Genomic DNA, 25,054 nt, shown 5'->3' with positions numbered 1-25,054 from the left:
CCCTACCTGCCAGTCAGCCATAATGAACATACCATGCTCTTCCATGCCATCATGCCTTTGTGCAATCTGTTCCACCACCTGGAACAGCCTCATCCCCACCCTCCCAGTGAGTTTCCACTCAACCTTTTAGGCTGAGCTCAAGCACATCTTCTGGGAAGCTTTCCCACACTGGAGTTGGCTGCATTACATTTTAGTGCTTGAGAAATCGATTTTTAAAGTAATCTCGTCCTAGCCATCTCAGGTCTTTGAACAGTGTTACATTTTCCTGTGAGTTCCACTTCACATGCTTGTGTTTCTGAGCATCCAGCAGCTTCATGCCTTTTCCTTACTGTCCGGAGCTTCCCAGAATAACCTTCCCTCTATGTTCCCAAAGCACCTTTCCCAGGGCATTGCTCTAGCATTTGTTGTATTCTGTTTATCTTTACTTCTACTTTTTAATCTTTTTTTTTTTTCTTTTTTTGAGTTGGAGTCTCATGCCGTCGCCCAGGCTGGAGTGCAGTGGCACACTCACAGCCACCCAGAATTGACCTGCTGGGCTCCAGCGATCCTTCCGCCTCAGTTTTTAATCTTTTATCTCTTTCCCACCAAACCTAGGGATTTTTATGGAGAAGAAATTTTTGCCATATTCATCTTTGCATCCTCAGCTTCCCAGGCGGTAATACCCAGCATTGTGCTCAGTGTAGTATTCAATAAGGGTTTACTAAATAAATATATCAAAGAATAAATGGATGAATGAGTCAACCAGAAAGTAAAGGTAGCCAGTGTGGTAGAGTGTTGAAATGATGACGGATACTATATTACTTTGTTCTTGATATTAATTTGTGTTCTTATTGCTTCATAAATTCTTGGACATTTTATAATATATTTCAGTGAAAGCGAAACACTTGTTTATCTTTTGAGCTCAGGAAGCAATTGCTGTTATCTGTAAATGAGCTGTGGCAGCCTCAGAACTATGTATGGTAAGGAGACCAGGCCAGCAAGGGGTATAGGGAAGGGGGCCCTGTGGTTTTTGATCCTTGGCTGCATCTTGGAATAACGGCGGAGTTTCTAAAAATCCAAATGCTTAGGTCCCAGTCTGAGATTCTGATGCAGTTACCTGGGATGTGACCTGGGACACCCATGTACAGCCAAGGTTGAGAATGATTGATATGGAGAAAGTAGAGGTTCTTACGAAGTGCCGTCTCCAGGCTGTCAGTTCATCCATCCCTGGGTCAGTTCATCCATCCTTTTGGTTTGCTTTCCCATAGCTTCCTGACAGAGTTCTTGAAATACTCGACCTTGTTTGGAAAAGAGGTTACTCTAGAATTTGGCTGTGAAAAGTAGGGGTGCGGCTGGTGGGGAGCGCCACCTCAGTAGACTAACAGCTGCAGGAAGGGCATGAGCAGGGCTCTGCCTGGCAGCCCCTCTCCTCTTCGCATTGCACATTCATTTCTGCTCTTTTGTAATGTCTTTCCACCTTCGGATTAGTCTAGCTGTTTGCCTTAGTCTGTGTTTCCCTGTCTTTCTTCTAGAGAAGAAATGCTTTGAGTTGCCCTGAACCCTAAACCCGGCAAGGGTGCTTCTGCCCACAGATACCTTACAGACACATTCTTTCTTTTCTCCAGTATGCACCAGGACACAACAGGGTATGTCTGCCTCCTCATTCAGCCAGCCAAGAAGTCAGACGCTGGGTGGTACACATTGTCAGCCAAGAACGAAGCCGGCATCGTGTCATGCACCGCCAGGCTGGATATATACGGTAAGTGCAATGTTATCAGTGGGACATCTGTGTGATATAGGCAGGCTTTAAAAAAAAAAAGCTTGAGAATGGGCGTAGTATGTTGTCATAAATGAATTGGTTAGACTATATTATATTTTAGTGCTTAAGCAATGGATTCTCTTTTTTTTTTTTGAGTTGGAGTCTCACTCTGTTGCCCAGGTTGGAGTGCAATGGAATGCAGCAGCCTTGACCTGTTGGGCTCAGGTGATCCTTCCACCTCAGCCTTCCAAGTAGCTGGAACTATAGGCATGCACCACCATGTCTGGCTAGTTTTTTGATTTATTGCAGAGGTGAGGTCTCGTCAATTTGCCCAGGCTGGTCTCGAACCTGTGGGCTCAGGCAATCCTCTCACCTTGTCCTCCCAAAGTGCTGGGATTATAGGTGTGAGCCAGCAAGCAATGGATTCTTTTTTGTTTGTTTGTGTTTTGTTTTTGTTTGGGGTTTTTTTGGTTTTTTGAGTTGGAGTCTCATGCCTTCGCTCAGGTTGGAGTGCAGTGGCACGCTCATGGCCACCCCATCGTTGACCTGCTGGGCACTGGCTATCTTTTCCCCCTCAGCCTTTCAAGTAGCCAGAACTACAGGCATGCACTACCACGCATAGCTAATTTTTTATTTATTGTAGAGACAAGGTCTCACCAAGTTGCCTGGGCTAGTCTCGAACCTGTGGGCTCAGGCAGTCCACTCACCTCGGCCTCCCAAAGTGCTGGAATTATAGGCTGAGCAGCAATGGATTCTTAAAGTCATCTTATTCTGGTTACCTCTGACATTTTACTATGAACTTAACCTTCTTCCAAGACAGGCCTTCTAATATGAGGGATCACAGCTGGTCCAGAGTTTACACGTGCTTGTGCTTCTGAGCATCCGGCACTTCATGCTGTCTTTTTGCTGCCATGGGCCACCCACTGGAACTCCCTACTACCTGTGATCCTCCTGCAAAATTCCCAAACCCCTTCATTTATTCAACAAATGAGTATTACATCAACCCCTCAATCAGACTTCTCTGATAATAGAGAGCTGTCCTGATAATAATGTCAGATGACACTTGTATGATGACTTATAATTAACAAAATGGTGCCCTTGGATCCTCCCAGACCCATGAGATTGTTACAATCGTCGTTATCCTTTAATGCTGAAGAAATGGAGACTCAAAGAGGTTAGTGACTATCGCTAGGAAGCAAATTCAGGTTTTTGTATTGTTCCTATGAGCCATATTTCCAGTTTTCAAAAGGATCTAAGAAATTGATTTTTATTAATGTATTGTATACTCTATTCCTCTCCTCTGCACTTTCTGATATTAGCTAGTATTTTTGGAGACATATTTCTTAACCCCAAAAAAGTGTTTTTTGGGGTTTTTTCCCCCTCCTTTTTAAAAAATAAATAACTGGTTAGATCTATAAGTTTCATATTCACAACTGGTTTAACACAATTAACCAGAATAACAAATTAGAATGACTCTGCCTAGAACCTGATGTCCCCTGCTATTTGTCCCCCGGTGCACATCAGGCTTTCCGTTATTTAGTACCATGAGGGGAGCAGGGAACGGGGGAGGAGGGGCTGCAGGGGGACTCAGCCTGCCACTTTCCCTGGGTGTAATTTTTAGAGGAAATATATATCTTTCTGATTATTTTCCCTTATCTTTGGACTAGAAAAGAAATGTAAATGTGAGGAAAGCTGACACTAATGTACTTTCTCCTGGGACAGTGGGGGGAGAGAAACCAGTGATCTGTTTTTTTGTTTTTTGTTTTTTTTAGAAAATCTAGTTTATTTAGAAAGTAAATTAGAGAAAGAGAGAAAGAAGAGATTCACCTCCCCAAGGTAAGGGAGGGGCCAAAGCTTAAGAAAACATGGCCTGGCCATAGCTCAGAGAGCACATGGCCACACCCTAGCTTAGCAAGGCAATGACTGATCTGTTCCTTAGTCAAGGCTAAGTCGTTAACCCTTTCCCAGACTTCACTATGTCAGACGGCGTTAGGTCTCCAACTGAGAAACTCAGTACCAATTAGCCCTGAAGCTGGTGACTCATCCCAATCCCGCCTTCCAGTGACTGAGATGCCAGGTCAGTTTGTCCTGGCTCACCTCTTCTCCCTCGGTCTGGTCCTGAATCCACAGGACACACAATAGAAGGTGCTGGGACCCGCGAGGGAGAGAGGATGGAGAATTTAAGTTAGAAGCTCAGTGGTTCAGCCTGTAATCCCGCGCCTTTGGGAGGCTGAGGTGAGTGGATTGCCTGAGCCTGCGGGTTCAAGACCCGCCTGGGCAACTTGGTGAGACCTCATCTCTATAATAAATCAAAATGAGCCGGGCGTGGTAGTGCACACCTGTAGTTCCAGCTACTTGGAAGGCTGAGGCGGAAAGATTGCCGGAGCCTAGCAGGTCGAGGCTGCGGTGGCTGGAAGCAGCCACTGCACTCCAGTCTGGGTGACAAGAGTAAGACTCCAACTCAAAAAAAAAAAAAGTTAGAAGCAATTCTCCACCCCTTCCTCCTCCCACTCCCCTCCCCAGCACCACACTTCCTGCCTGTCTGAGCAATGAGGATTGTAGGCTCCCCTCTCCCTTCCAAAGGAGGGCTCCTACTACTGGAAAGTACTGTAGTCCAGTTAAGAGGCCAGAGGGAGCGAGGAACAGCCTAAGAGATGGATGGGCTGGGGAGAGACTACCCAGGGCAGGCCTTCCCAAGTCCCAGCTCTTCAGTAGAGTTGCCAGAGGAACGTTTGACTTTCTTAATTCACTCAGAGCTATTTAGACTGAAGAACTGAATCAAGATACTGAAATCAACAAAGAGCCAATTTATAAATCAGAATGCTAAATTAAGGATGCAGCTTTCTAGGACCCAGAGCACAAGTCTTCCCAACTACTGAACCCCCCTCTCCACATCAAGATCTCTGGAAACCGCATCCGAAGCTTATTTGTGAACTAATGATAACAGTGGAGACTATGAAGTTTGAATGGGTATTCATTCAGGTCATGTTCTAGCCTAAGGATCGTGTCTGCTAAAAGCAGGCTTTCCTATGAATACTTGGTGAACGCTGAGATTCCAATAAATAGTCTTTTGTCCCCAAACTGCGGTTAACTGCACCTAAATCACTTTTCAGCCTTCTTGCTGTACCACATTAGAATCTGATTGGGGTGGTCAGTAGGTAATGGCAGATTGGGGTGATCTAGGGGTGGAGTCATAGTTCATACAGTTCAGATAGTTGAATCCATCTTTTGGTTTCCAATTCTGTAGGTTTCTTGGGACTGCCTTTTGAGGCACCCTCTCTTGAGAGCCTACACCCCTCTGTACACTGCCCCAGCAGACCCTCATGTTAGATCAGTGGGAAGGAATACTTCTAAGAAATCACCCTAATCACCCACTCTTCCTCCTTCTCCTCCTTCTTTTGTTTTGAGACAGAGTCCGGCTCTGTCACCCAGGCTGCTGAAGTACAGGGGCACAATCATAGCTCACTGCAGCCTTGACCTCCTAGGCTCAGGCCATCCTCCTGCCTCAGCCTCCCAAATAGCTAGCTAGGGCTATAGTCACACATCACCACATACAGCAACTTTTTTGGGGGGTAGAGACAAGGGTCTTGATATGTTGCCCAGCAGGTCTGGAACTCCTGGCCTCAAGCGATCCTCCTGCCTTGGCCTCCCAAAGTGCTGGGATTACAGGTATGAGCCAACCAAATTGGGCTCACTTCCTTATAGGAATTCTAATGTCTTACTTATAGGATTCTAAACTCTTGATTATCATGACAGGTTTTGGAATTAGGGGTTTAAGGGCTCACCAGCCCAGTTTCCCTATTCCTGGCAAGAAAAGTTTTTATTGCTCATTTTTACAAATGAAGCATTTCAGAACCAGATGTATTGAAATGCTTTACCAAGACTCCTCAGGGAGTGTTGGAATGAGAACAGAGTGCACCTCTGCATTGTACCTGCTGAACTGTATTTCTTTGATCGTAACATGTTATTTGGTCCATTTTCCAGCTCAATGGCACCAGCAGATCCCCCAGCCCATGTCTGTCCGGCCCAGTGGCAGTCGCTACGGATCTCTCACCAGTAAAGGACTAGACATTTTCTCTGCCTTTTCCTCCATGGAAAGCACAATGGTGTATTCATGCTCTTCTCGGAGTATGGTGGAGAGTGATGAACTTTAAGAATGTCTGGGTGCCTGCTGTGTAAGAGGGCGGACTGTGGAGGGGGAAGGAGGACGAGCCAGACATGGTGGTTTCCAAGCAACTGGAGTTAAGTAAGTTCCCACGCTGCTGGACCGATGGCAAGGAGTGCTTTGAATAAGTCAGCTAGGGATTCTTGCAGTCTCAGCTGAGGGAGAAACGCAGGGCTGTGCCTTCTAAAGATTCCAACAAAAGTTGAGAAGATGAACCCAAGATGTCATAACAGCTGCCATCCACTGCACTGGGAAAAAAACTAGCATGCTTTCCTGCCCCCTGTTGTATTAGAGATATTTAGGTCCTACTAGGAGCAATTAGGGGCCGATGCCTGGGCTGAGAGGAGTTAGGCAGTAGTGACCTCAGGATACAATTAACTCACCAAGCAATGCAAAGGAAAAAGGTGGGAAGGTCACCGTTGCCTCTCATCTGTTCCTCATATAACAGTAGTCTTGGTGGATTCACTAAACCCTCTTCCACCTAGCATTAGGATGCCAGGCCATACAACTCACAAATGTGGACAGACACTTTTTTTTTGCATATCCTGGGTGCACTGAGCCACGTGAGAAGGTGCCAAAATGTGTTTGCGATACAAACAAATTCACTGAACACTTGATACTGTACAGTGCACTTATTCTGTGCCCAAGATGGTGCCCTGCCAGCCTGTCTGCACCATTTCCTTTTGGATGGTGACTGGTTTTTCTTTTCTGACTTTGCATGTCCCTAGACTCCAGAAATAAAGGGTGGTGAATAAACCCATCAGAAAGAAATCTTCTGCGGGGTTGCTTTTAGAACGACTAGCTTCAATTGCCACTTGCAGAATGTGCGAGAGTCATCGTTTGCCCGTAGAATAACACCTTGTGTGCTCCACCCCTCCCCCCAAAAGTCCGAAAGTGTAAGCAGCAATGAGAAGGGAAGAGATGCAGACTAGAGATGCAGAGGGGAAGTGATAAGAGAGTGCTGTCTTTTTTTCACTTGCCCCAGCAAAGTAGCAGTTGTGGGAAGAGAGGTCTTTAATAGCTGTGGAATGCTTTCAGATCATTAGTCAAATTGCATTTTCTATGCAGAAAATGTTATGCTAACAGGGAAAGTGGGGAGAAAGAGAAATATGCATCTTTATTTTATAATCCACCAACTTACCACCTGCCTCTCAACTTAAGGAATTTTTAGACGTATGTTCACTGCGATATCAATAGTGCCTAGAAGACTTCCTAGCACAAAATAGTCATTCAATAAATAGTTGCTGGATGAATGAATCTTATAGTATTATGTCTAATATAAGATAGCCTAATCTTATATTTGGCAGAAGGATCCACAATTCACACAGCAGTCCAAACACTACCATGGGGTGATCATCACAGCACAGTTTGCTCTAGGACCAGCAGGGAAATGAATTGGAGGTGTCTGTTGTCAACTCCCTGTGCTCAAACCTCTGGTGTTCTCTGTGCCAGGCACCCTCAGCTAGCATTGTACTTGTATTAACAGATAGCAATTGCTTAGAAAGGCTTGAAACTTTCTTCACTTCGAGGCAAGGATTTCCAGCACAAAAATAAATTCATTCATTCAAAAATTATCTGTGTGTCTACTCTATATAAGATGCTATGCTAGACACTGTGGCAGATACAAAGATATTAATAAGACACAGTCCCTGCCCTCAGGGAGCTTATAGTCTAATATGGGAGGTAATAAAGTATGTAGAATGCTGCTTCCTAAGGCAAAAATCTATTCTTTAGCAAATAGAAGTTTCTTTTTTTTTTTTTGAGTTGGAGTCTCATTCTTGTCTCCCAGGCTGGAGTGCAGTGGCACGCTCACGGCCACTGCAGCCTCGACCTGCTGGGCTTAGGTGATCCTTCTGCCTTAGCCTTCCAAGTAGCTGGAACTACAGGCGCACGCAACCACGCCCAGCTAATTTTTGTGATTTATTGTACAGATGAGGTCTCCCCAAGTTGCCCAGGTTGGTCTCGAACCCCCAGGCTCAGGCAATCCTATCGCCTTGGCCTCCCAAAGTGCTAGAATTCTGGAATTACAGGCTGAGCCACCATGCCTGGCCAAATAGAAGTTTCTAATGCACTTTGCCCTTTTTTACATAACTTTAAAAATCTTTACAATCTATTTTCCTTCTTTATTTCTTAATAAAGCAAAATGTCACAGGTTACATCCTTAAGAAATGAAGATTTCAGTCACTTAGTAGAATTATTAGATTTTGTTTCTTTTTATCTATATGTAATAGTGGTAAAATATAGGCAACTTTAATGGACTAGAAAGCCTTTCATATAGAGCACATCCTGTAAAATGTTCTGTTTCCATATTGACCTCAATTATGAGATCTCTTATAAACAAAGAACACTTTCTAACTCCAGGATTGCATCTGGATTGTACTCCTGACCTCCCACCACATATGCTTCTGTAAACCCTAGACTGTTCTACCATGAAAGGATTTTTTCATCTCTGTGTGTCTTGGCTTGTTGAATATTTTTACCTATTGTCTTTGAGTGTTCAATGGAGAACTAGAATAAATATTCTACTTGGCCACTAGGTGGCACTATCTCACCAAAATATAACGAGCCTTAAAAATTCCTGAAATTTGAGCTACTGTAGTATGTTAAAGCAGCGTTTCTCGACTTCAGCACTATTGACATTTGGGGTTGGATCAATCTTTGCTGAGGAAGACTATCTTGCCCATTGTCAGATGCTTAACAGCATCCCTGGCCTCTACCCACTAGATACCAATAGCAGCCCTATCCCTAATGTGACAACCCAAAATGTCTTCAGACAAGGCTCTATGTTGCCTGGGAGACAGCATCCCTCTTTGTTGAGAACCACTAGGTTAAAGGAATCAGTGCCTTGCTTTAAGAATCCCATTAGAATTCAATTACAATGAGGAATAGTTGAATAAGAAATTTTTCCACTGAATGTGTTTGTTTCCAACATGTCCAAAATCAGATTCATCATCTTCCCTTTCACAAACCATTCCTCAACCTAGTTGAATGATTTCTATTAATGGACCATCACATTCCTCATAATTCAAATAAGAAACATCCAAGTTAGATTTTGCTTCCTGACTTACCAGTTAATTCTGACTCTAGTCTTCCTCTGTGCTCAGGCCTCTCGTTCCATTCACCTGTAGTGCCCCAATTCAGACTTCCATTACCTTCTTCATTTCCCTCAATACTACTAATTTCAACCATAAAAGACTCCTAACTGGGCTTCCTGCCTCTAGTCCTGCTGTTTCTCCCCACTCAAATCCAAGCCAGATCTCAGCAGAAGATCATGCTCGTTCTATTATTCCCAAATGTTCAAGCTCCCAATGGCTACCTGGAGTCAACTCGGGTACCAGTTGTTCTGACTTACCTAATGCGGACTCCAAAGGATTTCAACCACTGCTCAGAAGACACACCCAGTGCAGCAGCAAACCTCACACAGACCCCTGCTTCTCAGCCCCATGTCTATCTTCTGCCTCCACCTTGAAGGCTTTCTTCCAAACTCTACCTGTGGACATCTTACCCCTTCCTTCAAGTCCATCTCAAATGCCATTACTTCCGTGAAATAATTTCTGATCTCCCACACCCCAATCAAATAGAATTTTACCTTCTTTAAAACCTTATACCAAATGCCTTGAATCTGGAAGAAGAGAATACTGCTTTGTAGTGTTTTGTATAAAACATGGTCTCCAGGCTGGCCCCTCCCCTGGCACTAGGTTTTAGCTACTTGTTGGTATGGACTGTGTCAGGAGTTTTGTCTTTGTGCCTTATACAGAGTAGGCACTCAATAAATATTTATTGCTCTAAATGGAATTTAAAATTCTACATATGTCAGTACGTTTCTGTATAAAGTAAATCGAGTCCAAACTGGTTAACAGGGGCTGAACATTTGAGTCTCCTGAGGCACTTTTAAAAAATCTCAACACCCAGGCCACACTTCCAATCAATTTTGCCAAAAGCGCTGGGGTTGTGACTCAGGAATCAGCCGTTTTTAAAGCTTCCCAGGTGATTCCAATGAACAGCCAAAGTTGAGAATCATTTATCACTGTGATTTAATCATAGAACTTAACCCAGATAGGTCCAAAGGGATGCAAATGGCATAAAGCTGTAGTGTTGGAATCCATGAAGTATGTTCTCCCCACTGGCTGCACGGGCGTGAGTGCCTGGAAAATAGAAGTAGGCACACACATTGACTTTGTTAGACCCTACTACTTTATGCTACTCTGTTAGACATGCAGCATTCGTGATGCCCCAAGAGGAAACTCAAACTGCAAAAATTGACCAGGGGATAAAAGGAAAGTTGATATAATTCATCTGGCCCTTTATTTCAAAAAGCTGTGCAGATTCCACAAGAATCCTTCTCTCCAAGCCACTGAAGAGCTTTTCATAACTTGATTGGCATGGCATTGGGAATCAGAGGGAAAGTGGAGAAAGAAAATGTACAATTAAAACCAAGCTGCCTTTTTGAGGACAGGCGTGGTGGCTCACGCCTGTAATCCCAACACTTTGTGAGGCCATGGTGGGAGAATTGCTTGAGTCCAAGAGTCTGAGACCAGCCTGGAGAACATAGCGAGACCTCATCTCTACTTACACATTTTTTTTTTAATTTTAGTTAAATAAAAGCTGCCTTTTTGAGACATTAAGGGTTTAATAAGAATTTCCAAATAATAAGACTGGTTTCCAAATAATAAGACTGGTTTAAATGATCCTTCTCTTTTTATTCATCACTTAACTTTTGTAGGTATCCAATGAGAAATTAAATGGTCAAGAGACAAGCAATAGGTAGCTGAATGACACATATCGTGGAGGATAAAGTAGCCCTAGCGCCCTGAATGACCCATACCGTGGAAAAAGCTGATTTTTGTAGGAACAGGTTCATTTAGACAATTCTCAAATGATGCATGGATTGCCTTCCAAATGCTCATTTGTAGATTGGTTGTTTAACATCAGAATACATATTTCCTTACACATGTATCACTCAATGCTAAATTCTCAAGTGAATCCAGAAAAGCCTCAGTCAGGACTTAATTACAGTACAGAAATACCTCATTTTATTGCACCTCATTTTATTGTGCTTCAAGATCTTGCATTTTTACAAACTGAAGGTTTTTGGCAACCCCATATTGAGCAAGTCTATTGGCTCCATTGTTCCTACCAGCAAGGGCTCACTTCATATTTCTGTGTCACATTTTGGTAATTCTTGCAATATTTCACACGTTTCATTAGTGTGATACAGGTTATGGTGACCTGTGACCTTTGATGTTTCTATTATCATTGTTTTGGGGCAACACAAACCACATCCCTAGAAGATGGCGAACTTAAACGGTAAACATTGTGTGTGTTCTGACTGCTCCACCAACCAGCCTTTCCACCATCTCTCTCCCTCTCCTCAGGCCTCCCTATTCCCCAAGACACAACAATATTGAAATTAGGCTGTTAATAACCCTACAATGGCCTCTCAGAATTCAAGTGAAAGGAAGAATCATACATCTCTCACTTTAAATCAAAAACTAGAAAGGATTCGATGTAGTGAGGAAGGCGTGGCAAAAGCTGAGATGAGCCAGAAGTGAGGCCTCTTGTATCCAACAATTATCCAAGCTGTGACTGGAAAGGAAGAGTTCTTAAAGGAAATTAAAAACATTCCTCCAATGAACATGTGAATGATCAGAAAATAAAACAACCTTATTGCTGATATGGAGAAAGTTGTACTCATCTGAACAGAAGATCAGACCAACCACGACATTCCTTTAAAGCCAAAGCCTAATCCAGAGCAAGGTCCTAATTCTCTTCAATTCTATGAAGACTGAGACAGGTGAGGAAGCCACAGAAGAAAAGTTTGAAGCTAGCAGAGATAGGTTTATGAGGTTTAAGGAAAGAAGCCATCTTCATTATGTAAAAATGCAAGATGGAGCAGCATATGCTAATGGAGAAGCTGCAGCAAGTTATCCAGGAGGTCCAGCTAAGATCATTGATGACTGTGGCTACACTAAACAACAGATTTTCAGCATAGTTGAAACAGCTTTCCTGAAGACAGATGACATCTAGGGCTTTTATAGCTAGAGAGGAGGAACCAACGACTGACTTCAAAGCTTCAAAGGACAGGCTGACTCTCATTAGTGGCTAATGCAGCTGGTAACTAAGTTGAAGCCAGTGCTTATTTACCATTCTGAAAATCCTATGGCCTTAAGAAATGTGCTAAATTTGCTCTGCCTTTGCTCTATATATGTGACAACAAAGCCTGGATAACAGCATATCTGTTTACAGCATGGTGTGCCAAATATTTTGAGTCCACTGTTGAGACCTACTGATCAGGAAAAAAAAAGATTCCTTTCAAAATATTGACAATGCACCTGGTCACCCAAGAGCTCTGATATACTAGGAGATTAATGTTGTTCATGCCTGCTAACATGACATCCATCCTGCAGCCCATGGATTAAAGAGTAATTTCAACTTTCAAGTTTCACTATTTAAGAAATGTATTTCTTAAGACTGTAGCTGCCAGAGATAATGATTTCTCTGATGGATCTAAGCAAAGTAAATTGAAAACCTTCTGAAAATAATTCACCATTCCAGATGCCATTAAGAACATTTATAATTCATGGGAGGAGGTCAAAATATCAACATTCACAGGAGTTAGGAAGAAGTTGATTTCAACCCTTGCAGATGACTTTGAGGAGTTCAAGAAGACTTCAGTGAAGGCCAGGTGCAGTGGCTCATGCCTGTAATCCCAGCACTTTGGGAGGCTGAGGCAGAATAATTGCTTGAAACCAAGAGTTCAAGACCAGCCAGGACAACACAGCATGCCCCTATCTCTACAAAAAATTTAAAAATTAGCCAATTGACAACCTTGTCAGGCCCCCTCCTGCTGCCAGGAGCTTTTCTATCCTCTAATAAATTTCTACTTAAAAAAAAATTGCCAATTGTGCCGATAGCCCTAGCTACTCAAGAGGCTGAGGTGGGAGGATAGCTTGAGCCCAAGAGTTCGAGGCTGCAGTGAGCTATGATCACATTACTGTACATCAGCCTGAGTGACAAAGTGAGACCCTGTCTCTAATAAACAAACAAGTAAATACATAATTTTTAAAAAAGACTTCTGTGGAGGAAGTAACTGCAGATGTGATGGAAACAGCAAGAAAACTAGAATTAGAAGAGAAGCCTGAAGATGTGACTGAATTACTGTAATCTCATGATAAAACCTGAAGGGATGAGGAGTTGCCTCTTATGGCTCAGCAAAGACAGTGGTTTTAGCTGGGCTCGGTGGCTCAGTCTGTAATCCCGCGCCTTTGGGAGGCTGAGGTGAGTGGATTGCCTGAGCCCGCGGGTTCGAGACCCGCCTGGGCAGTGAGACCTCATCTCTACAATAAATCAAAAAATCAGCTGGGCGTGGTAGCGCATGCCTGTAATTCCGGCTACTCAGAAGGCTGAGGCGGAAGGATCACCGGAGCCCAGCAAGCGAGGCTGCAGTGGCCGGGAGCAGCCACTGCACTCCAGTCTGGGCGACCGAGTGAGACTCCAACTCAAAAAAAATAAAAATAAAAATAAAATAAAAAAATAAACAAATAAACAAATAAAGAAAAGAAAAAAAAGAAAGTGGTTTTTTGACATGGAATCTACTGCTAACGAAGATGCTACAACCGTTGTTTAAATGACAACAAAGAATTTAGACTATTCTAAATTAACTTCATTGATAAAGCAGTAGCAGGGTTTGACTCCAATTTTGAAAGAAGTTCTACCATTCATAATTTGTTATCAAACAGCTTGCTACAAGGCCGGGCATGATGGTTGTACCAGGCACAGTGACTCATGCCTCTAATCCCAGCCCTTTGGGAGGCTGAGGCAGGAAGAATACCCAAGTCCAGGAGTTCAAGATTAGCCTTAGCAACATAGCAAGACCCCAACTCTACACAAAATAAGTGGTGATGCACACCTATAGTCCCAGCTACTTGGGAGGCTGAGGTGGGAGGACTGCTTGAACCCAGGATTTTGAGGTTGCAGTGAACTATGATCATGCCAATGCACTCTAGCCTAGGCAACACAGTGAGACCCTTAACTCAAAAAATGAACAAAACAGCATGCTACAGAAAAATCTTTTGTGAAAGGAAGAGTCAATCAGTGGCAGCAAACTTCACTGTTGTCTTATTTTTTAAAATTGCCACAGCCATCACAATCCACAGCAACCACCTCCCTGACCAGTCAGTAGCCATCAACATCAAGGCAAGACCCCCACCAGCAAAAAGATTACTATTCACTAAAGGTTCAGATATTTGTTGGCATTTTTAAACAATAAAGTAATCCTTAATTAAGGAATGTACATTGTTTCTTAGACATAATGCTGTTGCACACTTAATAGACTACAGTATTGGGAACACATAATTTTTACATGCACCAGGAAATCAAAAAAGTTGTGTGACTGCAAGTTATTGCAGTATTAGCCTTATTGCAGTGATCTGGAAGTGAACCTCCAATATCTCTGAAGTATTCCTGTATCTATCATACTAGATTGGGTTATGATCCCAATAATAGGGAGCCAGACAAAGCAGCCAATGAGAAGAGAAGAAAGGCTACTTCCTCCTCCTTTGTGGTGTCCATGATGTGTCAAACCTAAAGCGTGTCTATGGTCTTTTTTGCCTCCAGCCCTCATTCTGTGTTTTTCTCCCCAGTGTCCCATATTCTGTCACCTCCACTGCTATAAATCGTCTCTTCTCACCCCTTCCCCAAGGTCCACCAGGGTGCTTCATGCTCCACAATTGACCCAAGTCCAGCTCCATGCATCTTGGCTTGGTGTTCAGAAGAAAGCAGTTCAGATGAACAAATTCCAAATGCCTGCACGTCTTTTAACTTCACAGAGAATGGAATTGCTGGCAAACTTGAAAAAAAAACCAGGCTGTGAGGGGAGAGAGAGGAAACTGACACAGATACCCCAAATTGTTCTTGTCGATCACAATCTCTTCCTTTCCTGCTTCTCCCCCTCACACCCCCAAAGTACCTTCCAAGGTGGGATCTTGAGTTGATTTGCATGTGGGATATTTATCAGTTGATTGTAAGCTCAAAGCTGCCAAGAAAATAATAAAAGTAGGCAAATTTACTTATAATGGTCTTTATTCAAGGTTCTTTTTAGGGCCCTTAGGTGACCTGCACTGAAAGTATTCCCACTATGGTTGAGTTGAAAATCAGTGTGCCTTACCAGTCAAATGAACAGTCACTTAGATTTCGATAGAGTTTGAAGTCCTTTTAACCACTAATTGCCTTTTCTTGTTTTAAGTGAATCGATATTTCAGAAAGTTAATTACTGAAGCACTGCTTCAAGAATGCCAAGCATCTTCTAAACTTTGACAATGCAGTGGTCATCAGTATACTAAAAAAAAGTTGCTAATATCATGTTTTTAAAAATCTGTGCAGTGCAAAAAAAAATTGCATATTTGCTAAAAATATGTTGGCCTCTTATTTCTATCTAATTACATCAGCTAACATACTTGGTAGTATAGAACCATAAACAAGCTGCCTTTGGATAATATGTAAATAATAGCCACTTCAAACTCCAAACAGCAATAGCCTTGAAACTGCAAGAAGTAGAGAAAGAGCATACTTTTCAATCCTCAGAGAATTGTGCCATGAATGCTGACAGTAAGCAGAAAGAAAATGCTGCAGAGGGATATCAACACAAATTTGATAGAAGATTTTAACATGTAAATGCACAGAAAATGCTTTCCTAAGAATAAAAATTAAAGTATTTCAACATTATTTGATTAAAAAATATTTTTAGGCTGAAATAAAAGTACCTTTTTTTTTAAATATAGAGAGCACTTCTGGTTTCCAGATTTAAAGATCACTTTTTGATGATGATTGAGCCAATTTTTATTTATTTATTTGTAGAGACGAGGTCTCGCTATGTTGCCTAGGCTGGTCTCAAACTCCTGGGTTCAAGCGATCCTCCCCACCCTGGCCTCCCAAAATGCTGGGTTTACAGGTGTGAGCCACTCCAATTTTTTTATGTACAAATATATTCAACAACCAGTCTTTAAATCCCAATTTTTAAAATATGTCTCTGTTTTCAGTTAAGAAACACATAAGAGACTGGGTACAGTGGCTCAAGTCAGTAATCCCAACATTTTGGGAGGCAGAGGCAAGAGGATTACCAGAGCCCAAGGGTTTGAGACCAGCCTGGGCAACTTGGTGAGACCTCATTGCTACAGTAAATCAAAAAATTAGCTGGGTGTGGTAGCACGCGTACCTGTAGTTCCAGCTACTTGGAAGGCTGAGGCGTAAGGATCGCCGGAGTCCAGCAGGTCGAGGCTGCAGTGGTGGTGAGAGTGCCACTGCACTCCAGCCTGGGCAACAGAGTGAGACTCCAACTCAAAAAAAAAAAAAAAAAGAAGAAACAGAATGAAGACCAAAATTTAGTTATCTTTCTATTGCTCTAGAGGTCTTTCAACCAGGTTATAACTCATGTATTAATTCATACAATGTGAATTAGAATAATTTCTACAAATTATTTTTAGGTGTCCAATATATTTGTTAATTAAAAAATTGGTTCAGGCCGGGCACAGTGGCTCATGCCTGTAATCCCAGCCCTTTGAGGGTCTGATATGGGAGGATTGCTTGAGGCCAGAAGTCCGAAAAAATTGGTTCCATCATCATCAAAAAGTAATCTTTAAACCTGGAAATTAGAACTGTTTTCTGCATTAAAAAAATAACTATTTTTAGGATGGACTGAATATATAATGGTAGAATTTCTTCTTCCAGGATGGTATGCAGTAAAATATATACATAAAGGGAAAATATCTGGAGAAAAATCAAATGAATACAAGACATATGTGCTTCCTGTAGACAGATTCCAGGGACGTTTACTTCTGCGTAGGCAGAATAGCCTGGGAGAATCTGCTTTCTGTGTCTATGATTGAAGCTAGTGGAAAAGATGACTCTGCAGTGCAGAGAAATTGCAAGGGAGTTCCTGTATTCCTTTCTGGCTTGAGCAGGTCAGGACACTCCACAGGACTGTTCCATACCCTAATGTAGAAACGCCCTATGTCAGCCCGTCAGTGGCCTTACAATGAAATGAATCAACTTTAAGTGGTAGATATGGACCCTCAAAAATGAGCATATCCTTTGGTCTCTCTCTTTGCATTCCCAGCTCCATCAAGTCTGAACCGAACACTGTTGATTCATATAAAGACGGACAAATGATGCACATATGCACACCCTCACCCACACACCGGAGTCAGGAGACCTGGAGCAGCCCCATAGCTAACTTAAGTCCATCAGAATCAGATGATGCCTCAACACTTTTCCTTTCTCTTCTTACATGAGTTCTTTCCACTTGAAAACACACCAGGCCCCAGAAAGTTCACAAACATGCTATGCTTCCATCTCAGGAAGCTTGAATCGACTTATTTTCTAAAGTATTTTTTTGGTTATTGAAATATTCATGCAGAAGCCATTATAGTCGCCATTTTGAAAGGCGTGGATTACAGACTGTATATTTCGCCTCTATTACTAGAAAGCAACTAATGGCTATCGGTGTTTATTCCTGTCTCTCTGCATCATGCATGTTAAGATGCTCTGTGGAGCTGAAAGTCAATGATCATTTAAGCCAAAATGTCTGTGATCATAAATCATAACTTTCCTCAGAAATCATACTGTATTCTGGTAGACAGTGTCATCTTCGTGACCCACTTGCGGCTTTCTGGTTGTGCTTTCCTAAAGATTTGTTGAGGTTGTGTTTTGTTTGGAAACTTGTCAATTAGAAGAAGAAAATAAGAATTCAGAATCAGTATTTAATTTACCCTGGATGTTTTTAAAGGCAATTTAGAGGATAAGATGGGCTGTTTCTTTATTCATTAAATAAAATATTATTTATTCTCAATTAATTGTTGAGTTTGTTTTGCTTTGTGTTGTGTGTGTGTGGTTTTTGTCCCAAACTTACTTTTGTCCCCAAAATACTAATTCATTCTGCCATGTGATGGTAAGTTAGGTGTGGCCACAAGAGGAGGCACAGGAGAGGCTCAAGAAAAACAGTTTGTTGTGCTCACAAATTCTAGAAACAGAAGGCAGCCCCATGCAGGGGAACAGGGGAAAGCACCAGCTTTGGTCAGAAGGCAGAAGAGGTTGGAGCGAGGGGAGAGCCCAAGCTACAGCATTTCCTTGGCATTTCTGTGAGAAAGGCAAGATGGGGCAGGAATGGCTAGTTAAAATGATTTCAGCTGCCTGGTGCCTGGCTCTGGGATAATTAAGGCATCACCTCCTGAGGTATACAGGCCATACAGAAAAGGTATGGCTCTGGTTTGGATCGTTTGCAAGCTCCCCCTGGAACAAGAGTTGCTATTGCTAAGAATTAGTTAGCCTTGAGAGGGGCTGTCTCTCCCCTAGCCAGAAAGGTCTTTAAGATGTTAAAGCATTATAATATACAGAATAGTTTCAAATATAAACAATATACTTAGTTTGTGAGATGGGTAAGTTCTTGCTTTCCAGAACAGTAATGTGCTGCAAAACAACGTTTTGGTCAACCACTTATATGACAGTGGTCCTATCAGATCATAATGGAGCTGACAGGGCATGGTAGCTCGTCTGCAATCCCAGCACTTTGGGAGGCTGAGGTGGGAGGATCGCTTAAGACCAGGCATTCGAGACCAGCTCAGGCAACATCAGCTTGGCCACACAGCAAGATCCCGTCTCTACAGAAAGTAAATAAATAAATGAGCGGTGCCTGATGGCATATACCTGTAGTCTCAGCTACTCAGGAGGCTGAAGAGGGAGGATCACTTAAGCCCAGAAACTCAAGGCTACAATGAGGTATGATCACGCCTGAGTGAAACCCTGTCTCAAAAAAAAAAGATTATAATGGAGCTGAAAAACTCCCATCACCTAGCGACTTTGTAGGCAATGTAACATCATAGTGCAATACATTGCTCACATGTGTATGGTGATGCTAGTGTAAACAAAACTCATATATGCCAGGCATACGTGATGCGGGAGCTGAGGGGGGTAGGGGGAGGGGCACAAAACCCGTGGATTCTTTGACTCAATTCTAAAATGAGTTTTAGAGCAGCAAGCAAAGTTTTCAAACAAAGTGTATTAGAGAAAGTAGAGAGAAAAAGACAGGGTGACATGCCAGAGCTGACACGCGCAAAAGAAATCACCCCTTTGCTCTTTATAGTAGACCTGATATATCTTCACAATTATTCGTCTGCTAAAGAGGGTGGGGCTTAGGTAACCGGAGACTGACAATTCTGGGCTCCTGATGGGGTGAGAGAAGAGGGGTGGTCTTTTCCTGACCACATTGTCTTTTGTAAGAGAACTGCCAGAAGTTTCCAATTCACAAATTCCTAAACTAAAAGGTGGTCTTGGCTGGGCATGGTGGCTCACATCTGTAATCCCAGCACTTTGGGAGGTGGAGGTGAGAATATTGCCTGAACCCAAGGGTTCGAGACCAGCCTGGGCAACTTGGCGAGACCTCATCTCTACAATAAATCAAAAAAATCAGCCGGGCATGGTGGCGCAGGCCTGTAGTTCCAGCTACAAACAGAAAACATGTGACTAACCAGCCCAGCTGCCTGCCATCCATCACCTGACATCAGTACCTGTGCTTCGTGATGACGTAGAGCAGACCACCACCCAATCACCTTAATGACCTGCCCCCGTGGAAGGAAAGCAGCCATTTACTATTACATTTTGGTTTGTTTGTTTGTTTTTTGAGTTGGAATGTCACTCTGTCACCCAAGCCGGAATGCAGTGGCATGCTCACAGTCACCCAGTCTCGACCTGCTAAGCTTAGGTGACCCTTCTGCCTCACCCTTCCAAGTAGCCGGAACTACAGGCTTGTGCTAACTGGCCCAGCTAATTGTTTTGATTTATTGTAGAGATGAGGTCTCACCAAGTTGTCCAGGCTGTTCTCAAACTCGTGGGTTCAGACAATCCTCTCACCTCAGCCTCCCAGAGTCCTGGGATTACAGGCTTGAGCCACCACGCCCAGCCATTGCTTTGTTAAACTCTGGTGTGTCCACATGGCTCTTTGAGCTATGGCCAACATGTTTCCTAGCTATGCCTTGGGGAGGTAAATCGCCTCTTCTCTCTCTTTCTAATTTACTTTCTAAATAAACTATATTTCCATCTAACTTCTGTGCAATACTTTGCATCTTTCACGTGGCACTGGATCGCCCACACACCCCTGTCAGGCCTAACCTAACATTTTGGAGGCCCCCGCTGGGATATTTTTAACCTAACAATAGTTTATAGAGAAAAAAAAATTACCAATAAGATAAGGTTAATCTATTATCGAAGAAAATACATTTTGTAATAAATGTAGTGTAGCCTAAGTGTACAGTGTTTCTAAAGTCTACAGTAGAGTCCTAGGCCTTCACATTTACTCACCACTCACCCACTGACTCACTCCATAACTGCCAGTTCTGCAAGCTCCATTCATGGTAAGTCCTCTATACAGACATACAATTTTTTTTATCTCTTATATTTTATTATGACTTTACCTTTTATTTTTTTATTTTTATCTTTTGAGTTGTAGTCTCACTCTGTTGCCCAGACTGGAGTGCAGTGGCACGGGCATGGCCACCCCAGCGTCGACCTGCTGGGTTCCAGCAATCCTTCCGCCTCAGCTTTCCAAGAAGCCAGAACTACAGATGCGTGCTACCATGCCCAGCTAATTTTTTTTATTTTATTGCAGAGACGAGGTCTCACCATGTTGCCCAGGCTGGTCTCGAACCCACGGGCTCAGGCAATCCCCTCGCCTCGGCCTCCCAAAGTGCTGGGTTTACAGATTTGAGCCACTGTGCCCAGCCATGGCGCCTCAGACTTTCAAGTAGCTGGAAATACTGTACCTTTTCTATGTTTAAGTAAACAAATATTCCCCATTGTGTTACGATTACCTAAAGAATTCAGGACAGTCACTTGCTGTGTAGGTTTGTATCCTAGGAACAATAGGGTATACCACAAAGTCTAGGTGTAGAGGGCTCTACCATCTAGGTTTCTGGAAGTTTATTCTATGCTATTTGCACGATGACAAAATCACCTCAGAATGTATCCCCATTGTTAGGCAACACTGTGAGACTGTGGTTGTCCCTCAGCTCAAGTATTTTGGAGATACACTACCAGTCTGAAATAGCAATCCAAAAGTCCTAAGCTAATTAAATAAAATACTTGTCAAAGGTTGTACCCACTAGTATATCTATGGTTGGAGTGGGAAATGGGGATGAGATGACAGGTCACATGTGTATGGTCTTGCATGTCCCTTGAAGTTTCTTTCACTTATTTGTATAGAAAAGATATCTTCAGTGATGCCTAGGCAGAAAGCAGACGCTAGCCAAATTCAGTCTAAAAATAGCACTTTGCTTTTACTGCAACATGACAACATGTAAGTGAATGGAGCTTTAGTTGATTTCTGCAGCTCTGTCAACAACAACCTTAATATACCCATCTGGCCCATATCTAGCAGAAATTTTAGATCTTCATTAGTATAAGGTTCAATTCATAGCTAAGAAACTGGCTATTGGATGTTTCGACAGATAGTTCAGTCTTTCTTAAAAATCTGCAAATATGAAGAATAGTAAGTTAATATAACCAGTTTTTGATAATGAGGTTAATGGTGTCATTTTGCTTAATCAAATGGTTCTCAACCTTGGTAGCCCCACCAAGTCACCTGGGAAGAATCTTAATAATATCTATGCTGAGGTCCCATCCCAGAGCAGTTGAATTAATTCTTGGGGTGAAGGCCCAGGTATGGGTATTTTTTTAAGACCCCCTAGGTGTGATTCTAATGAGCAGTCAGGGTTGAGAACCACTGACTTAGGTGGCCTTTCCCATATCGATAGCCCTGTTCACTTGTATGTGGTTCTTCAAGACTCTGACCTTAGGGTTTGGGACCTCAATCCCTAGTTTGTACCTAGGCAGAGCCCACATATGATAGCTAGTCAAACTGAAGCCCGGCCAGGGAGGTCTTTATTGTTTAATGTCCCCACTTAAAAGCACTTATGGAACATACCACAGGTAGTACACTATTGGAGGATTCAGCTCTACTCAGTTTAAGACTGTTCATTGATTAGTACCCGTGTGTTCTTCTTGACTGCCTAGCCAAGGTCAAGGATGGTGTTATGTAAGCCAGGGTATGAGGAGGTACTTGGTAATATGTGTTGAGACAAGGGAGATTAGTTACAAAAATGTTTTTGAATTGGAATAAATCCTTGTCAAACTAGAAAGACAATGAGTTTTCAAAGATGAACAATATAAAATACTGTAGCAAATTTTAGGTTGCTTGGTAATCTAAACTCTAATATATATATGAATCTGGACTTCAAAAAGATGTTATACTTCATCTGAGCTCCCATTTCATAAACTATGATATTTCCAAACATACAATTTAAGGAGTTTTATCAAAGATTGGGTTTGGTCACTGAGACCCATTTACTTTTCCCTCCAATGTCTTCCAGAAAAAAAAAAAAAAAAGCACGTTGAGTGGGGTAGGAAGTTTAGGAATGTGGTAAAATCTAAGTTGCTTCCAGAAATCTCCAAAACACAGAAGCAACAGCTAAAGACATAATGGTGTGGGTGTGTCAATAAAACTTTATTTATAGATGCTGAAATTTGAAATTCAACTAATTTTTACATGTCACAAAATCATTCTTTTGATTCTTTTTCAATGATTTAGTAATACATAGATAACTATGTCTCTTAAAATGTGTATCCATTTTTTTTGACACCCCGGTATTTATTGTTTTTTCTTTGCAAGGTCCTGTACTAGAAGCCATAGAAATGTAACGAAAAGTATGGATCTCTTTCATAAGGTGTTTGCAGTCCAGAGAGGGGGATGTGACACTCTACCTGAAAAATGACTAATGATCTTAACATGTATATATTTGAGACCTTCTCTGATGAATGCAATATTTTCTTTAGCACTGATTTTGTTCATTCTCCAACTCTAAAACTTATTGAGGTTATTAATGAAGCTTTTTAGAAGGTCTAAGTAAATAGACTATTGTGTCCAAACAGTAAGGCAAATATTTTGAATCTTGCCATTGACACAAGTGCATACCACAGAGTAGAATGTGACCAGAAAGGGGTCCCAGCATCATTACTTCTAGAGTTGTGTTGTTTGTCTGCTAGACTACATAGCATCATCTAAAAGTTGTTGGAGTCGAGAGGCTAAACGTTTAACGATCAAATTCGCAGTAAGAGGCAAAGTCCGAGCCTCCCTTCATTTCTCACTAACAGTTATCAGATAGAAAGGGAAATGAAGCTTCAGTCTCCCAGGGACTGCTGAAGACACACTTATGATTTTTGTGAAAGTGTACGTGAATGTATGGGCTGGGAAGAAACTTTCCCTCATTACAAACCGGGTAGATTTTGATAGGGATAACTAAGAAGATAAAAATGTTAAGGAAGACGCTAGACAAATTGCAAATAGGAGACTGTGTCTGTGGTTAGGGCTTTGTAATCCATAACAAAAGGGTTTGGGGGATGCCATTGTTGCTTTTGTTGACTTGAGACAAATTGCAAATGCATAGATAGCTTAGGGTACTGCTTTTCCTAATTATGGGTAACACACTGTCCCAAATACATGCAGTGCTGTTGACCACTAAGTCCCTTTATACATTAAGGGCTTGGTTTATTCATACAATGGTTAAGCAAATTAATGAAAGGAATTCAAACCAATGCCACTTGTACTATTTTGCTCCTATTTTGATTAACCTTGGTGGTAGTGAAGCTCTGCTTGTTCAGTTCATACTGATTGAAAGGAAATCACTTTCAAGAGCAACACTTTTTAAATTTCTCTGTAATTTCAGAAGTATATTTTAGAAATATATTCTAATATCTATTTCAGATATTTCTAAAATTATATGCGTGTATATATATATGTGAAAATTCCTATATAGAATAAATACATATATGTAGGTGCTTGTAAGGAATAAGTAGTAATTTGCTTAAGGAAAATATTGAGGTACTGTATATTTAGTTACTTAAAAGTCAAATATCTCCATTTAATCCTTTTAAAAAATCACACAAAATTGTATCTATTTCCAAGTGACAGAGAAAACTTTCATATCAGTCACTCGTACTCTCATCAGCTTTTTGAGGTAATATTACAAAACAACACATTTGCCAATCATTGGGATTCGTTTTAAACACCCACGTCTTTACTCAGGAAAGCACCCTATATCACCACTCCCAAACAGGCCTGTTAGTGCCATCAGGAAACTAGCAGGGTACTTGGCATAAAAGACAAACTCACGTTTTATTTATATTTTACAAAATCTATATTTTAATAATGTATACACAGTAAAAAAAACAAAACAAAAAAACACAGCACTCATGCCCCTGTACTCTACCGAACGACAACAAAAAAAGTCTGATTCTACTTCATGCATGCACACACAACGCACTAAGCATAAACGCATTTACACAACAGGAAGGTAGCTCTGTTGTGAGCAGACACAAGTAATGGATACTGTTTCACTTCACCCGAAAGGGACAAACTTGCAAAGTTTAGGAAAGTGAGTATAGCTCTGAGGACTGGGACAGCAGAATAGCCTAATTCTATTTTTCTTAAGATTCTTTTCCCTCAAAGTATCCCTGAAGGGGGGCGGGGGGCATTATTTTCACAGCAGTCAGAGCATTTACAAGATGCATTGATGAGAGCTACAAAATACGGGGCGGGGAGGCAGTAACAGAATGATTGCGTCCATAGGTCTGATGATGCACACAAGGGTACCCCGCGAGTCGACTGCTTTTATCCGAAGACGCGTCCTTGGAAGCCCAGGGCCACCGACAGCCGCGGCGGCTGCGTGGGACAGGGCTGCGGCTCGGGAGCCCGACCGCCGGGCACCTCCCCCGGGGGAGGGCGGGGGTCCGCGCGCCCTAACTGGCCATCGGGAAGGGCTCGGGCTGGAAGCCGAAGAGTCTCTGGCCGTAGGGCTCGCTCTCGCCCGGCAGCTTCGCGCCCGCGAACGGGAGGTAGGGGTCGCGGCCGAAGTGCTCGCAGTGGAGACTGACCCAGTCCCGCTCCGAGCCGAAGCGCTCGGCCTCGGCCAGGATGCGGGTCAGCGCCATGATGTAGCTCAGCGCCATCTGCAGGGTCTCGTACTTGGACAGCTTTTTATCCTGGCCCCACTGGGGCACCACCCGGCGCAAGCGGTCGAAGGCGGTGTTGAGCCCCTGCATGCGGCGGC

At 42.5% G+C, this 25,054-nt stretch overlaps 2 protein-coding genes across 3 annotated transcripts in view; one reads left to right on the top strand and one right to left on the bottom strand.

Moving 5' to 3' along the window:
* The window catches only part of MYPN (myopalladin), a 95,202-nt gene extending 88,909 nt beyond the window's left edge, over positions 1-6,293 (top strand). For both annotated transcript variants that reach the window (XM_008062299.1, XM_008062300.1), the window contains 2 exons: positions 1,605-1,738; positions 5,723-6,293. In XM_008062299.1, coding sequence (XP_008060490.1) covers positions 1,605-1,738; positions 5,723-5,892 — 304 coding nt within the window. In that variant the 3' untranslated portion in view covers positions 5,893-6,293. The remainder of the gene's footprint in view (positions 1-1,604; positions 1,739-5,722) is intronic.
* Positions 6,294-24,743: 18,450 nt separating this feature from the next.
* The window catches only part of ATOH7 (atonal bHLH transcription factor 7), a 9,907-nt gene continuing 9,596 nt past the window's right edge, over positions 24,744-25,054 (bottom strand). The window contains exon 2 of the mRNA XM_008062311.2: positions 24,744-25,054. Coding sequence (XP_008060502.2) covers positions 24,744-25,054 — 311 coding nt within the window.

Source organism: Carlito syrichta, unplaced genomic scaffold (assembly GCF_000164805.1).
Source record: "Carlito syrichta isolate Samal-C Ts95f unplaced genomic scaffold, Tarsius_syrichta-2.0.1 Scaffold305686, whole genome shotgun sequence".
Classification (NCBI taxonomy): domain Eukaryota; kingdom Metazoa; phylum Chordata; class Mammalia; order Primates; family Tarsiidae; genus Carlito; species Carlito syrichta.
Note: the sequence above shows the minus strand (reverse complement) of the source record. Positions and strands in the feature narration are given on the sequence as shown.